The 16,856-nt window shown below is 37.6% G+C and overlaps 1 protein-coding gene across 2 annotated transcripts in view; it reads right to left on the reverse strand.

The window, feature by feature from the left end:
- Positions 1 to 7,522: 7,522 nt before the first annotated feature.
- The window catches only part of CD226 (CD226 molecule), a 30,007-nt gene continuing 20,673 nt past the window's right edge, over positions 7,523 to 16,856 (reverse strand). The window contains exons 4-6 of one of the 2 annotated variants that reach the window (XM_054192819.1): positions 13,179 to 13,290; positions 12,259 to 12,319; positions 7,523 to 10,991 (exon numbers count right to left, since the gene is read on the reverse strand). In XM_054192819.1, coding sequence (XP_054048794.1) covers positions 10,827 to 10,991; positions 12,259 to 12,319; positions 13,179 to 13,290 — 338 coding nt within the window. In that variant the 3' untranslated portion in view covers positions 7,523 to 10,826. Of the gene's footprint in view, positions 10,992 to 12,258; positions 12,323 to 13,178; positions 13,291 to 16,856 lie in introns of both variants that reach the window. The other variant, XM_054192818.1, reaches the window with a different exon arrangement.

A 16,856-nucleotide genomic window follows, 5' to 3' on the forward strand; every position in this document is an offset into this window, starting at 1 on the left:
GGTTGTTTTATATATGCACATATATATATATATGTATTAAAAGGTATGGAAGAAACTTCTGCTTTTGATTAAACATTCACTGATACAGTATGTCCCGCTTTTCTCCAACCATTTTCCAGGCTAAGAGACCTTGCAGACTTACAGCTTTCTACACCTCAGTGAACAGCTGCTGAATAAAAAAGCTTTGTGATCCACTTGAATGAAACACGTCTACCCCACCACAATCAACTTTATTTATTTTTCCTCTTTTCCCCTGTCTCATTCACTACCTCTTTTCCTTCTCACAGTGCTGCCATACTCAGGAATAGAACGGCTCCCTACAGAGAGTATTTTGATGAGCTAAAATGAAAAACTGCTCTCCCACACTGTCAGGGAGCTGTACCTATGGTGCTCTCTGAGCTGTACCCATCAAGGAAGCTTCATTCACCCTTTCATTTAAGAAAAAGTTTGGTTGACATTTTGCTTTGGGAAAATTTCCAGCTTGCGAATGTTACACGAAAAATGTGATACAAAAGGATAGATACTCTGCTGGTGTAATTCCACTATTCAATGCAGCTTTGCCAAATACATGCTTTTTGAGGAACTGGCCAGTTATTTTTATTCCTATGCAACTATGATTCTTTCACTTGCCCTAAAATTATATATTTTCTTTAAAATTCCTTAGATTATGTTTCCAATTTGTTCTGCAGATTTCTATGCTGCATCCATGTAACTGTTTTCCTCTGTGACTTACATACTACTCATTTAATGCTTATATATTCTACATAGTCCAACAGTGGGGAAAAGGCAAAACAGGAGAGTAGCAGAACTGCTTTGTAGTTCCAGTGCCCATATACTTTAAGAACCTATTTAAATCCTAAAGCTAGTGCTTAGATGAAAAGCATAAGATCTATATAGTGTGCTCTTTCCATTTCCTGGGGAATGATTGCTGTGTGTCACAGGTGGTTTTGTCTTCCTATGCAATGCATGAATATTGTCTAGTTAATGAAAATGTAGATGCTATTTCTAAACAAAACACCAAAAAAAAAGTCAAGAGGAGAGGAATGGCCATGTATAGGAGTTTTACTAAATATTTTGCTTTTGTTACATAATGCAACTCTCAACTCATACATTTATAAACATCTGTGAAGTCCCATCTTGTAGCAATAGGCAGAAAACTGAACTCCAGGACAAAACTGGAGAATGCAACCAGCAAAAACCAAACCTGACCTACTGGGAACCTATTTCTTGGAGAGAATAACCACAACCACACTGGAAGTTGAAAATAAGGATGCAACTTCACAGCATACTGTAACACAGTCTAAGAAAACTGCCACCTGAAGCACAAAGGTATTCAGCAGCCAGTGGATGCTGCCATTGGTGCCACTCCAAACCAGCAGATATCACTGTAACATTTGTCTATCCGCATAGCTTCCAGAAATGTTCCTCAGAAAAGCTCTGTGAGAACCAGGCAGGCACTGTGCCAAGAGTTTGCCAGAAAATTACGTTTTCATGGAATTGCTTTAATTCCTGGCATATGCCTGCTGATAATCTAAGTGATTCCCCACTGAGACTACTTTGTACAGCTCCTAGTGCTTCCACCAGAAGATAAAGTCTCTTCTGGCACACGTGGTAGAGCTGCCTGCCTAGAGACTACAAGGGCCTTTGAATAGGCCCAGGGACCCCATGGGTCCCTGTTCAAGTCTCGGCTTTCTTCATGTGCAAGGCACACAGATAATACGTCTACTCCTGACCCAAGAGGAGCTCTCTGTTTTCAGCTAATGAGCTGTGAAGAAATGGAGGGCAACAAAATGTCTTCAGTGGTAACCAGATGCTACTGGTACAAATGGAATTTAGCATTAGTACATGAAAATAATATAAAAAATAATATAAGGCTATCGCTTTCATTTTGGTTCTGAGGCTGTGTTATGAATATATAACTGTAACCATGATTTAATTTTTTTTTTAAATTACTCTTGATAACAATATATTCACCCCTATGAACAAATAACATACAGCACTACTAAATATAGTTACTAATATATCTTAACTGTGAATATTATAGATTGATTGCATGCTGGTAATTTTGATTTTGAAGTTACTTGGTGCAGAAAAAGAGTAAATCACCAAATGGTGGTAAGGTACTTGAGTGGCCCCATTTTTTAAACAGCTACATTTTGTTATTGATAGTTTAAATCAACTGTGAGTATTCTTCTTTGAACCAATTTTGCCTCCCTATGTAAAGTAAAAAGGAAGAAGAATACCTTGTAACATGGAGTTTGCTGTCTTACTGAGTAAATTTTTAGACTTAACTTTCCATGGTAGGCTCTAATTCCAGTTCCTCACAGATATCAAGTCCATGCAAAATTCCATTCTTGGGGGTTTTTTGTCATGTTTTTGTTTTGTTTTGTTTTGTTTTTCACAAAAGATAGAAAGTAAAGCTTGGAAATGTATTGACAAACCAAAGAAGTTTGATAGACAGCAACAATGTTTTGACAAAAATCTATCATGACATTTTGGGAAAATACTTCATTTCGCAACATGTGAATAGAAATCCTGTTGGGAAGCAGCAAACACATTTCTAATTAAGCCTTGTTCTAAGCCAATAAGACTTTGCTGGAGGAGGGGTTGAAATTGAATATCTGAGGTCAAAAGTCTTTTAAAGTGCTCTCTATAGCAGTAATTGAAGTACAACATACAACCTTCAGGCACCCATTTATTTAGGAGTTGCTAAGTGCAGGCCATCTGTGAAGAGCCTTACCTGCTTATGGGAAAGAGGAAAAAAGAGCAATTATCAGATCTCTGTATTGCATTTACCAGAAAAGGAATGAACTTCATGCTTGTTCAGCTCTCCAGTCTAATAGGCAATACTATAAGGACCAGTGATTTTTGAGATACTTGATCTCTAGGAACTGAACAAAGACCACCAGCCTGTAGCATATAAACCTCTGCTTAGACTTAGCTCACCGACCACATTTACTAGTTTTCTTCTGGTGACCTAGAAACTGCAGGGTGGTATTCCGTGAGAAAATATAAACCTCTTGAATGGCTGTGCTTTTTAGCATGAAATACAGCATTATTTACAACAGTTTCTTCCCAAAAAAAGGAAGGAGGAAGGTGTTCCAATTAATCTCTTTTTCAGTGTTTAATATGTGTATCTTATCTCCTTTTTATACCTGCTGCAAAGGAAAAAATGTGGCTTTTATCCACATACAGAATAGAGTGGACCGTGGAGAAAGTGTGAAAAGCTGCTGTTTGATTACAAGAACAGATCCAACAGCACTGAAAAGGTTTGGGTTTATGTACATTATCCAAATACTTGTGACTCTTTCCAAACCAACTTGTTATGCATCCTCTACATATTAGAATCTTACATTTTCCATCACAGACAAATGGTTGGGGTGCCTGCCTATGTTTTGTAAGTAGAAGATAATGACTGTGAAACATCATTGTAGTGGCAGAACTTGAAAATCAAAGGGTATAAGGTTGGATATATTAAATCTGTAGATATAAAATCTTGTACTCCGTAAAGGGTGCTGTGTTTGTTCTTGATGTTATAAATAAATGCTCTTAATTTTTTATTTTAGATAAAAAGGTGTGCTATATTGGAAACAAGTCTAGGCATACAGTGGAATGAAAGAAATGTCAAAGAATATTGACTGACCTGTTGTAACAAGAAGTTTGTTTCTCTCTGTGCCCTTACAAGACAGGAAAAGGTGACAGGTGAAGGTGCTGTGTGTTCAGCCGTTATTTAAATGGCATTATGCTTAGTAACCTAAATATTAGAATCCATAGGTGAACTGGTTCTAGTGAAGAAGATGAAGTTTCAGTTTGCAAAGATGCTTTTCTCATCTTTGCACGCTTATGCAGCGTGATACATTTTTATGGATATGGTTAAAACAGATATGAAAGTAACTGAGGTTTAAGTATGATTGATTATAATTAAGGCATTTTAAAATATCGATATTGTTATGAGTATTTCAAGTTGTAATGGAGAAAAGATTTCCTCTTTAACTAAATGCGAGCTTAGAACCTAATACGCTCTCCAAGTTGAAGGAGTTAATCTTTTTAAATCTCACACTGAAAGTCCCAAGAACAGATTTCTTTTTTTTTTTTTCCTTCAGTACAGAAATCCTCATGTGGTTGAATAGATTTACCATGTTCCCTTACAGTCCTGGTATTTTCAAGCGAATTCTACAGTAGACTTTTTCCTGTAACAATATTTGACATGAATGAAGTTAACTCTCATTTTTAATGTAGGCTACACATTGTTTTCAATCTTTTTTTAAATTGTATGATAGCAAGACTGCAGTGGGCATAGAAAATAGCACAAAATTAGTCAGCTGTCTTGGCAATTCCATACCCGTCACAAAAAAAAATAGGTTGCAGTTAAACACTTACTCTCATCACTGCTCCTATAGCTAAAACAGAATAAATGATGTAAAATAAAGCTATCCTTATCAATGCTCATTATTGCATTTCCTGAGTTTCCATAGATGACAGGCTGTGAGAGGAGATATTTATTTTCCGGGTCTGGTTTTTGTAAGTTGTACTGATTTAAGATGGTTACAAGGAAAAATAGACAATGCAGAAAAAAAGTATTATGACTTCTTACCAAAGTATGACACATGCTCATCTTTTATTTCTTTTTTCCTTCTTTGAAAAACATCATTATAGAAAGAGAGAGAAGTTTTGGAAACCTAATAAACAGGAAATGAAAAATAGGGTAGAGAAACCAACAAAAATAAAAAAATAGATTCTGTAGTCTTTAAAAAGGTTAGGAGAATTTAGCAGACATTTAAGCACATAACAATGGGTCATGCCAAGTGCAAAAGCTTCCTGGAGCATTCAACTTCTTCTGACTTTGTCAGGAGCTTGGAACAAGTTGCTCTAAGTTGCTGTCTAACAATGGACTCAGGAGTGGCTGGGAGAACCAAGTACCAGCCCAGCTAACATACATTTTGCAATATAGATGCTTAAAAAATAGTATTTTGGACAACGCATCACAATTGTTATCACACAACTTTGTGGAACTCACTGCAGCCAGATATTGCTAAAAATATGATTTAGAATATTTTAGAGGTGATCAAATTTGGGGTAATGAAAACAAAATCTGCATTTATGAAGCATAAAAATACATCCATAGGTGCTCAGCCTTTATGCTTCTAATTACAAAATGATCTGACAGAATTCTATGGGAAAGTTCCTCCCATCCTGCCATTGTTGGGTAAATTATGGAAATTTAAAAGAAAATAATAAATGTCTGCTTCAGATAGTTTTATTGCAGAGAAAAAAAAAAGGTATTAACAGAGAGTAGTTTTAATACATATAAATATTCCTAACATACATTTTTCTCTTCAAATATACATATAGACATCAGCACAAATGGAGAAAGGTATTGGGGAAAAAAAAAAAAAGGAAAGATGCTGTGTATTTGTTTGACTATATCTTAGTATGATAAGCTATTGATCACTTAAATCATGTTATAAGACTTACTGGTTAGTACTACAAATGAATTATTTAGTGTAAAAATAATTAAATAAGCTTCTAAGAAAGGTGTTAAATATCCTTTAGAATCACTGAGACACTTTTCCTATAACTAAAAAATTCTCTTTCTAAGTAAGCATGAGGTTAGAAGAAATACATCAGCCACTGCTAGTGATTCATATTAGTTATTTTACCTAATTATACCAGCTAACAATGTGGATAGTGTGGAATTAATAAAGATATTATCCTTTTGAAACTGGCCTTAGATAACTTCTTGCATTTCCTTTTCTAACTTGAACATTATGTCCTAAGTTATACGTAGGGATATATAACTGCAAGACTTTAACACAGATAATAAGGTAGATCTACAGCTTTATAACTCAAGCCTAATTCGGGTCAAGAAACGAGTCAGATCAGTGGTGCAGTCCCGTGGCATGGTGGCAGCCTGCTCCAGTAAGTCTCTGAGCTCCCACTGGTGAGGCTATCTCCATGATCCTGAGGCTCTCTTATTTTAAAGGAAGTGTTGGCAAACTCATCACATGTTTGTCCCACAGTTATCCAGATGCTTGTCCTCTTCTCATCACTCTTAATGCATTTTACTCTTAGAAATTAACTGAAAAAAAGTTATGGGCAGAAGCAGAAACAAGGACGCTCTCGCTGGAGGAGTGCCTGTGGGCCCTTCTTGGTCCTTTAAACATGAGTTGTTTCTGTACAGGAGCCCAGCTTCATGGGGAAGGCTGGAAAGGGCAGGGGAGAGCGGGTGCATGTCTGATGCAAAATGGGGGCGAAGTGGGCCAGGGATCTTCCATTTCCTGGCTGATTTGGCAGGTGGGATGCTGGATGAACTGACTCTGGTAGCAGAAATAGCCAGCATTTCACGTAACAGTGAAAGGTCTAGTCCAGCTTAGTGCTTTGAAGACCACTGTGTGTCTTCAGCCCCAGGGTGAGATCCCTTGCACTGGATGTCAAAGGGACCATGGCCACCCTTGAGCCCACACATACCCTGACACCACATCCCAGCGAGGCATGGCAATGGAGGCACATCTTGTGCTCTAGCCCAAAACAGTTCCCCGGGAACGTGTGAGTGTTGCAAGCATCTTTTGAATTATCTTACTTACACCTTAAATAATACGGTCTGAGAACTTGGCATATATTTTCTACTCCTGGGGTCCACAGCCTACAAGAGCATTTTCGCACTTACCTTGTAGACAGACAGGGCTGGTTTTGGAACTAGCCCTTAGTGTCAGACTTACAAAGCCATTTAAGGGATTAACTCCTATTGAGCATTTAGGCTTTAAAGGAAATAAGTTTTTCACTTGCGCTGGGGAATACTCACTGAGGCAGCGTTTCAGCTACTGTAAATAAATACCGTTGAGTTGAACTTTCACATAGCTCAATGAGAGAAGGTTTAGAGGAGCATGATGCAGATAAGATTTAAAAATAAATTTTAAAAAATCAGAGCCCTGCTTCCCAGATGTCTTCATGATTACAAATAAATCACCATCACCCCTCAAAAAAAAAAAAAAAAAACCAAAAAAACCGCACACCTAGAAATTAATCTGATAGTGAGATCAGTCCTCTGAAATCTTTCCTTTTTCTGAGGAAAGGTTTCTTATTTGGATCTCTCAGGAGTAAGGTAGCATCCACTTGTCATCAAAATAAGAAATGCTGGTAGTACCTATACTTTAGCTGTTCTGCCTGCTGTGTTGCCTTATTCCTCTCCTAGTCCTGTAGTCGTGGGATAAGACCTGGATGGGAAGTAGGTGGTTAAGTTGCACAGCACAAGCTAATTAGAACAAGCTAATTCTGAGTGTCCTTGAAAAGATTTAGGTGCCTAACAGAAAAGGTACCTGGGAATTTAGGGCAGGCGGAGGTCAGAAAGAAGGTTAAGTGCTGGACTACCCTGCCTAACATGAAGGTTTGGAGGAGTCCAGCTTCTTGTGTTCCTTGGTGGGTCCAGCCCTTAAAGAAGGCTGTTTCTTCACAAAAGCACTGTTTTACCCCAAGATGCACAGCCAAGGGAGAGCAGAAGACAAGCAGAATGAGCAGTATCACAAACTTACTATAGCATCAGAGAAGCTCTTTCAGGTAAAGGAACACATTTGAGATGAATAAGAAAATAACAGGAGGTAATGTAGGTTATCGTTCTAACGTTCACCTTCTTTCATAAATCGTGAGTTTCGTATTCGCCCTGTTGATCCGAACTCTATCAGCTGCCTCTCCTACATTCAGAACTCCCAGAAAAAACTGACTACAAAACATTTGTTTCTCTGATTTCTCTTTTAAGACATGTGAGTTTACACTCTGTAAAGACTTAGTAGTACTATTAATCATGGAATTTTCCTTTGAACATGGGACTTAAACATCTACCTTTTTCACCCAGCACAAAAGATTAATTTTATTATTACGGAAAAGAAATCTGGTTTTACTTTTCTTAAAATCTCATAGATTAATTTTCCAGTTGCACAGAAGGTAGTTACTCAGTGATTCAAGACTCGGTTTTTTAATGATAGCATGGTTTGTTATGTTTATTTCCTTTCAGCAAAGTTTCTAAGGCCCTGAAACAACAAAATAAGACAGAGTTCTCTTACAGTTTAGGTAGTATGCTGAGCCGGTTGCTGTCTGTCGCTGTGTCATCTTACTTCCTTGATTTATTCTTTCCTCCCTCTTAACTATTCGGGCAAGCCATACAGCATGAAATAGCACAGTAATTGTTCAATGTAAAATTTCCAAATTACAGTTCATGAAGTTTACTCATAAGAAACTAAAAGTTTCCGGGAGAAAATGTCAAATCTATGGAAAATATTGAAAATAAACAGCAATAAACAATAGTTTGTACTACTTACACAAGAAAGTCTATTTACGTAATCCAAACTCTTTCACAGTAAACAGTCTCTTTCTGGGTTTCATCTTGCCAGATTCATAAAATATTTAAAGAGTTTTAACATTAGATTTCAAATAACGCTTTTGGAAGTTTCTCTTGTGTGTAGGTTAGTAGTTTTTAAGCCAATGAGAATATTGATAAGTGGGTTGTTTTCTTTTGGTTTTCATTTGTATCAGTCTCATGTTCAGCTGCTGTTCACTGATATTACCATGGTACAAAAATGAAGCTGTTGTTTTGGGTTTGCTTTTTAGAAAAAAAATAATATATTGTTCTTATTATGCTATGTGTGATGTGATTTTCCCTGTGGACTATGCTGGTAGAATTAATATGTCTGGAATTTAAATTAAAACCGATTAAATACCTGCAAAGATGTGCACTACAGATTTTTTTTTCTTCCTCAAATCTCAAAAATAAGCAGTTATTTTGAAAAGACAAGCTAAAAGTACCAAGGGAGGCAAGAAATAAGGGCATTACCAGAAATAATCAGAGCAATCTGGTATTCCAGGTACTTAACCTCTCCCCATTTTTACCCTCAGTAAAGTAGGGATGTATTTTGACTGTCTCTACAAGCAGTGAAACAATACCAACTTCTTGGCTTATGGATATTTCTGTACCAGGATTCCAACTGAGAAATTCAGTGTAATCAAATTCATTATGTTATCATTTTGGCATTTTAATATAAATGTGATCATCAAAGAAACAACCCGATGCTACAGGGTTTTATTTGTAATGCTGTGCACAACTTAGAATTATCTGCTATAACATTTGATAACTCAGGAAATAAACCAATTTATTAATAGTACAGTTTTGTGTATCCTCATCAACTTCACATGCAAGCATTTATATATCTGGAAACATTCAGTTAGTGGCAGGAAAAAAAAATCCCTTGCAATGTATATGTGTCCTTGTTCAGGAGTACACAAAACTAAAATGAGATGTTTTCTGATGGTATATGACATTGTAAAGTATTTGAGACTTCAGTGCTAAGTTGAAGGACGCTTTGGTTTAGGATTTTAGATTTTTAGCTGAAGAGTAGGGTAGCCACACGATGCTATTATTGCTCAAATAGCTCAGAGAAGCCTTGTGTCCACATTATCCTCAGAAGAACCCAGACTCCTATTTTTCTGTGCACGTGAAGAAAGCTTTCTATTGGAGAAGGCTACGCAAAATGTGCTTTTCACTGTCAGGCTGTTGATGCTCCCTCCTAGCCAGCCAAGAGGAACCAGTAACTGATCTGTAGGCAGACTCATGATGCCTCCCCACCAACCCCTTTCAAAAAAAAAAACCCAAAACATATTCAGCAACACTTTTACTAATGCTTCAAGAGAAAAGGGGAATCAAGCACAGGTGGGCCAGGCACACAGTTTGTAGTATGCGGACATATATATGATTATCAGCTGTCATGGTAACACCTTCATCTACTGGGATTTCGTCCTCAGTAATGTGGCAGATTTGTAAAAGGCCAAAAGATGCGTAGATCCTAATTCTCAGGTCTGCCTTCTAGTTCTGTTTGTTTAAGGATTTTTTTTTGTCTGTTTGTTCAATTTCTGTGTGGTTTCTTCTGTAGGTTTCAGCAGAATATATACATATGCACACATACAACTACATATGTATGTGTATTGTTTTGTAAGTGTTCTCAATCACGCTTTTTTCTGCTTTGCATCATTTATTCACGTATCTTCCATGTTCTCATTTATTTTTTGTGCAACTAAACCTTATAATAAATTATTATTAAATATAACCTGACGGTGACAGAGTCTCCATGTTTTGTTTTCTCCTGGGCATGAGGGAGGGGTTGGGGGGGAAGGAAGGAGGGAGGAAGGAGAGCAGGGGGCTACACCTCTGTTCTGTTCCCAAGTAGAAAGCGCTGAAATAACTGCGGTAAGTGTAAAACCACACAGCTGTCAGATAGCAAGCTTCTGTTCATACTTGTAAATCTAGGTTCAAGGATCCCTGATATATTTGCTTTTGTCAGCTGAGTAGTACTGTTTGCCCAGCAGCAAAATAACACCTCCTGTGTGGAAAATCATGGATGTTTGTTATTCTATAGAGCTCTCAATTTGAGATGCGAAAATCATGGACATAGATAACATCAAGCACATTTTCTTTCTCACCCTGTCACATAGGCTTCTCAGACGCATAGATTTCTCGGACCCAATTAACTTTATGTACACATATGCATCTCCATTCTGCATACCAGGGCTGTTCTAAAATTCTCACTTGAGAGCACACCTACTGGGTAAAAATGTTTTAATTGAAGAATTACAAATAATCCTTAATTCTATATATTAATCAAAGGATACGTTAATGCTGCGGGCTGCAATACAACACAGACACACCTGCTGTAAGGTGGCCCAGGCTGGCTGTCCAGCCCAAGCAGCCCAGGCAGTGCTTGGCACAGCCAATTTGACCTTCCGCGTTTCGCCAGCACAAAGAAAATAACGTCAAAGCTGCAAATATAAGTCCTGTGCTTTGGTTACTTCATTCTTAAGAAGGAATCTAATGGTCTTGTCTTAGATTTGTGTGACACATTTTTGCAGTTGACGTAAATCTCCTCTGTCTGCCTGAGTGATGATTCTTCTCCTCTTCTTCCTGTGTGCCGTGTGCCATGAAAATTGGATATTCCATAACTGTTAGCAGACTAGAACAGTAAAAAAAAAAAAAAAGAAATGAAAAAATTAAAGGACTTTCTGAAAACAGCCGCAGCTTTGAGAAAGGATAAAAATGATAAAAATGGCAAATTTTCCTCATATGCTGTTTAAGTATTGGGAAATATTCAACCATGAATCAAAATACTTTTTGTATTCTTGTTTTCTGTGAATACATTTCAGGTTCATGTCATATGAAAAAAGAAGTTGCACTTTGAATATGTTTCACAGCTGTCCCACATCAGATGCCTAGTAAAGCACTACTGGAGTGCTCATTTCCCCTCATGTACACACTTCAGATTCCAAAATAGTCTCCTATGTGAATCTGGAAACATGAATTACTCTAAAGGTATTGGCCATGCTAAGAATTATCCATGTTTTTAAGACAACTTAATGCAATGTGTCTTAGTTAACAGGCATGGGAGGAAAGACAGTTTCTCAAGCAAATGGCTAGTCCCTAGCATGTGGTCACCCTAGGAAGAGCTTCGTTCTGGTACAAAGAGTGACTCAAGAATCAGAATGAGAGAGATGGAAATAGCAGAAGGTCAAAAGGCTTTATAAGGACATATCTACAGTGGAGCTCACCATTGGATCATACACAAGTGCCATCTGAGAGGAGATAGGTGGAAAGCTGGAGTCCCACGTCCACTGTGAGAATGAGGTCATTTCCCTAAGCACAACATAATTTCATACCCTCTCTTAAGGTATGAAGAGACAAGGCAGAAGCGGTGAAGTTGGCTCCTATCTTTCCATTTCTAAACTTCAGTCCTTGAACAGGAGGATTAAGGGGTGAAAAAAGGGCTCTGAGCTCCAAGATGTTGATTGTTACAATACAAAAAGGAAGGAGAAGCACTGAAACAGCTGTCCTAGTGAATTATAATGAAGCTGAACTAGAAGAAATAGATAAAGTGTATCACAGGATACAATTTTTTGCCTCAGTTTTGCAAGCAGTGACTTGAAGAGAAAAGGTATTAACAATACACAAATATATGAAAGTTAGCAAACCGGAAGAGCTTATTTGTTAATAATGTGGAACACAGTTGGGTTTCTACATGTAGCTGTAAGACATGAAAGAATATTCATCAAAAAAATAGTGAATAGCAACAATTGTACTTTAAAACATTTAATTTTTCCTTTCTGTGTAGTTTAAGATTAGACTACAAGATTCAAGGGATATAAAGAGCAGAAGCAGAAGAGAAAGATGTTAAGAAATGTACAATACAAAATACGAGTAAACTCCAGCTCTCCAGCTGATCTTACCTGGATCTGAGTAGAGTATAAAGCTTTTGATAAGGCCTCTGTGGTCCTTTTCCTCTTCTTTCTGCTGACACATGTTCAGTCAGAAACACAGTCGCTCAGTCAGAAACACAGTGCAGGGAACTGCATCATACATGATAGTATAGTCCAAAATATCTAATTCCAGCATACAAGAGATATGCTGGTATTGCTTGCTTTCCCACTGAAACCAATAAATACAATAAAATCCGAGTAGTCTTTCCTCTGACTTGCAAACTGTAACATGCATGAGATATAAAAGCCTTGACACTGATGAAAATGCCCCTTGATTCAGGGGTAAATACAATAATATAGTGCCAACAAGTTCCAGCAGCCTTATATTTTGTGGTAGGGGAAGAAATATTTTTTTCTGCTCACTATTTCTTTTCATTGGAAGCAGAGATTCTGGATCAGACCTCTACCATATATTTGGCAAGGAATGCAGCAAACTTAGATAGTGGTTTAAATTATTAGTTTGGATGCAGCTGTGAGCAAATTTGGAACAGGAAATCAGAAGACAAACAATGCTAGAAGATGTGGAATGCCTCAAGTTGTCACCTGTCCTTGTCCATGCACAAAACAGCCTATGCCTAGGTTTATGTTATTCCTGACAAATCACCTTTGGCATGAAGTTTCAGCTAATACCACTGTAAACATTTAGCTGACTAAGGAACTTGAGTAAGCCATTTGTTTTTCTAATGTGAAAAAAGGAAAGAAAAAAAAAGTTACTTTTTTCATAGGCTGTAGAACTGATTAGTTCTTTCAATTTTAAAATTTTGGCAAGAAACTTCAATTTTCACATCTACCTTTTTTTTAATTGTCTCTGAAGAGGATAGTAGGATGAGCTGTTAACACCTTCATACTTACCTGCTTCAGTATATTAAGCAAACTGGTTTGTTACTCACTTTTTGCGATAAGCAGTGGTGATGTAGAAGATCAATAGGAAAACTAACAGTAAGACAGCAGCAGAAATTCCTCCGGCTATGTAGATAATAAACAATTTATGATCCCAGGTTGCTAAAATACAATTGTAATAAATATGATTAGTATTTTGTATAAACTGGCATGAACTTTTTATGACAAATTAAGTTGAAAATCAATGATTATGTAGAGTCATTATTCCATGACAGCTCATGCTCAATATTCAGACCTCACGACTATTTTCGCATTTCTAAAATGCCTTTGTTATGTTGAACTAGCTCTTATGAAAGTTGTGACTGGGATGACCAAAGGTGAGTGAACACACCACAGTGGTATGAAAAAAATGGTGATGCCTCGTATAATCCTTTCCTATCTCCTTCCCTCCCCTGGTGAGAAAGCAGTCCATATATAAGTGACTCGAAATATGGATAATAAAGGTACTCAGAATAATTAAGTGAATGTTCTTGGGATTCTAAAGGTTGTCCAATAAGAGATACCTAAAGATCAGTCAATATTTCCATGGGCAACAAGATATTTTTCAGAGCACCAGGAAGATCAAGTCAGTCCCCAAGAGGTTTTCTATTCAGTACTGCACACAATTGTATCAGTTATTTTCTGCTCTAATTAAAAAAGAAATCTGTTCACATTTTAACATTTTAACAAAAATTTTTCCACAACAATTTCTTCCATTGTGATCACTATTTTTTTAATACCCTAGTACTGTACATGCTTTGATGGTGAATGTCAGGAAACCCACCCTATTTGTTCTAGCCTAAGCAAAAATGCTTTCTTTGAGATTTACAGCCAAGGCAGGAAAAGTTACATTTATAGTAACTTTGCTAAAACTGCATTGACTTCTTCAGTATGGAGTCACATCTTCAAATGAAGCTAAGGAGCAATACATAATAATGAAAGGGTAGAGACAGGCAAGACAATGGCTCCAAGGTGTAAGTCACTCTATTCTTATGGTGCTCAAGTTTACAGAGATGTAATGTGATATTATTCTCATTTTTGAGGTGAAAAAAGCTGGATGAAAGAACACAGGTAATAAAATCATGCAGGAAGCCCACAATATAAGTCCTCAGTGCAGTTATCATGCATTTAAACATTTATAAATTTTTCTCTTGTCACAATTCCAAAATTGGTTAGTGGTAGCACTAAAAAAAAAAAAAAAAAGTGCGTTAGACCACAGAACTTCAAGGCAGCTTTTTGCAGCCCACCACGGCACCCTGCTTCCTGTTTCTCTATTGCATCTCTGCACGAGTGCTCTGCAGACTTGAGACTAATAGCGCAAAAAGCAAGCAAAGAGAAATAGTATGCAATGAACATTTCTGTACATAGTACCTTTGTGGCTAGCGGTATCAGCTACTACAGGAAACATCTTAGTCAGATGATCTTACTAACTTCTATCAGTCTCAAATGACCCTATGTGTCATCGACGTCTTGAGGAGGCAAGCACTAGGTGTGACTCTGCCCAATTACCTACCAAAGAAGAAATATTTCCTGCATGTTCTTCAGTTTCTCAACATGTAGGAGTAAAACAAGAACTCCAAAAAAGCGAGGATGCCCTGGGATGGAAAAGGAGTAATGCCTCTTGTATTACTTACTACTAGGGATTGTGGTCATATCTTATGGCAACAAACTTGTTTCTTGTGTTTCAGATAAACACTAGAAATTTATTTGTGAACAGGGACTAAAAAACTGTTTTTAAGTGAGTCCCTCTTTAATGCTCTGCTCACTGTACAGAGGAAGACAGCATCCGAAGAAACCACTGCTGCCCCAAAGAGCTTTCATTCTGGATAGACAAGAAAGTCACATGCTCAGTTCATAGACAAAGGAAAACAATCACTAACGACAGTAATACCAGCGAACCAGCTGCCGAGCCATCACCAGGTGGCTTTTCTCTCCTGGATCAAAAATGTTCACAGCTTCTTATCTGGCTACCCTGAATACCAGTGGAGACTTGCTTAGGTACATCTCTTTAGTATTAATGTGCTCATTGGAAAGGATAACAAAAAATACTGATTACAGAAAAGTCTTATCCTTGAATTACAATGTTATTTTACTGGAAAGGAAAAATAAAGAAAATTCTCTCAGAAGTCTGTTCTGCTGAAGGTATGTGACACAATAGAGAGGGCTGCCTGATGACAAAAAATTATGTCTTTTGTATAATAACCACATATGAAATCACTCTACTTCTAGCATGTCTTCAACTGCTGTGTAGCTAAAATGACAGGATGGTGCATATAGCTATGTCCAAACCCAGGAGAAATTATAATGTCTTTTTTTTCAAGTGTTTAGCTACCCATCACAGAAAATCATTATCTGTGCCACTGAGCAATTACAGAAATAAAGAGAAGCCGTAAGCAACAAAGAAAAGTTTTTGGAATCTTGTATTTAATTATCATTAAGGATATCTGAATCTGGAGAGAGTTTGAGACTTCAGCAGCATCCCCACCCTTCAGTCTAAGCACTCCAGACTTCATTTTTCTTTTCCTGAAGTTTCACCTTCAATTTTATCAGGTCAAGATAATAATCTCTGAGTTAATGAGTTTGAGAGCTGAGATTATCAGCTGTCAGTTAAATTTGCATGAGAAAAATCACTAGATTTTTTTTTTTAGAACCGACAACAACTCAAAGCCCTTTTTGCCTTTGCTCATTTGAAGTGAGCAAAGCCTTCCTGAGGTATTTGTTTTCTTTAACTATATAAAACCTTTTGTAATTACTGACTTCAACATAACATTCAAGATTTTGCAGAAACATGTCAGAGGCTTGTCATGTGTCTCTTTAGTTCTTGTGTTCTCATCAAAGGTGATATGCTGACGGGAGGCCATTAAGTGTATTTTCAGCATCAGTACAATTTCTGTTAAGTATTAAACAACGTGTCCCTCTCTACCCCCTCTTCATAGCCTTGGCATTTTCTCTGCAAGATTGTGAAATTTTTTTTTGTGGGAAGGTTTTCAACCTTCGGTGCTCTGACTTTGGTTTTGAGGAGGAAGCACTGATGCGCCAGGCAGTTATTTCTTTTAACAAGAGATTTGAACTGCACTGTAAAGATCTTCATGTAACTTGTCACATGCCTTGCTGGACTGGCACGTATGGTATGCTAACTAGTCACGACTGAAATATTTTTGCCCAAAACAGAAAGGCACAAATTCAGCATGAATGCATTCATGCTCAGAGAAAGGCGAGTTGTCGAGTAGCAACCCACAGACATGGATGGACTGATATCTTGTGTTCATACTGGATGAATTCCTGAAGGAAGAAGGGAAGCTAATTTCACTCCTACCCTGACTCTCCTCACCCCTGACCGCAGCCTTATCTTCTGTCTGTTTTCTATGGCACAGAAGTACTGCTGTCTCCTTCCAGCTCAGAAGGACTTTATGATAACCCTCAATGACCAGACAAGTAGTCCCTTGCGTATCCTCTGGGTGCTGTGAAGATCATACTGAGTGCTATTGAAAGACATTTAAAGGACGATTTAAAGGCACAGTCAGCATGGATTCACAAAGGGAAAGCCCTGACCAACTAATTTGATATCCTTTTATGATAAGGTCACGTGCCTAGTGGATGAAGGGAACGAATGACGGATTATGCAACTGGTATGGAGTAATGCTGGGCACAAATATAAGTTGGGAGAGGAATGGCTGGAGAGCGCAGCC

This window comes from Rissa tridactyla, chromosome 2 (assembly GCF_028500815.1).
Source record: "Rissa tridactyla isolate bRisTri1 chromosome 2, bRisTri1.patW.cur.20221130, whole genome shotgun sequence".
Lineage (NCBI taxonomy): Eukaryota > Metazoa > Chordata > Aves > Charadriiformes > Laridae > Rissa > Rissa tridactyla.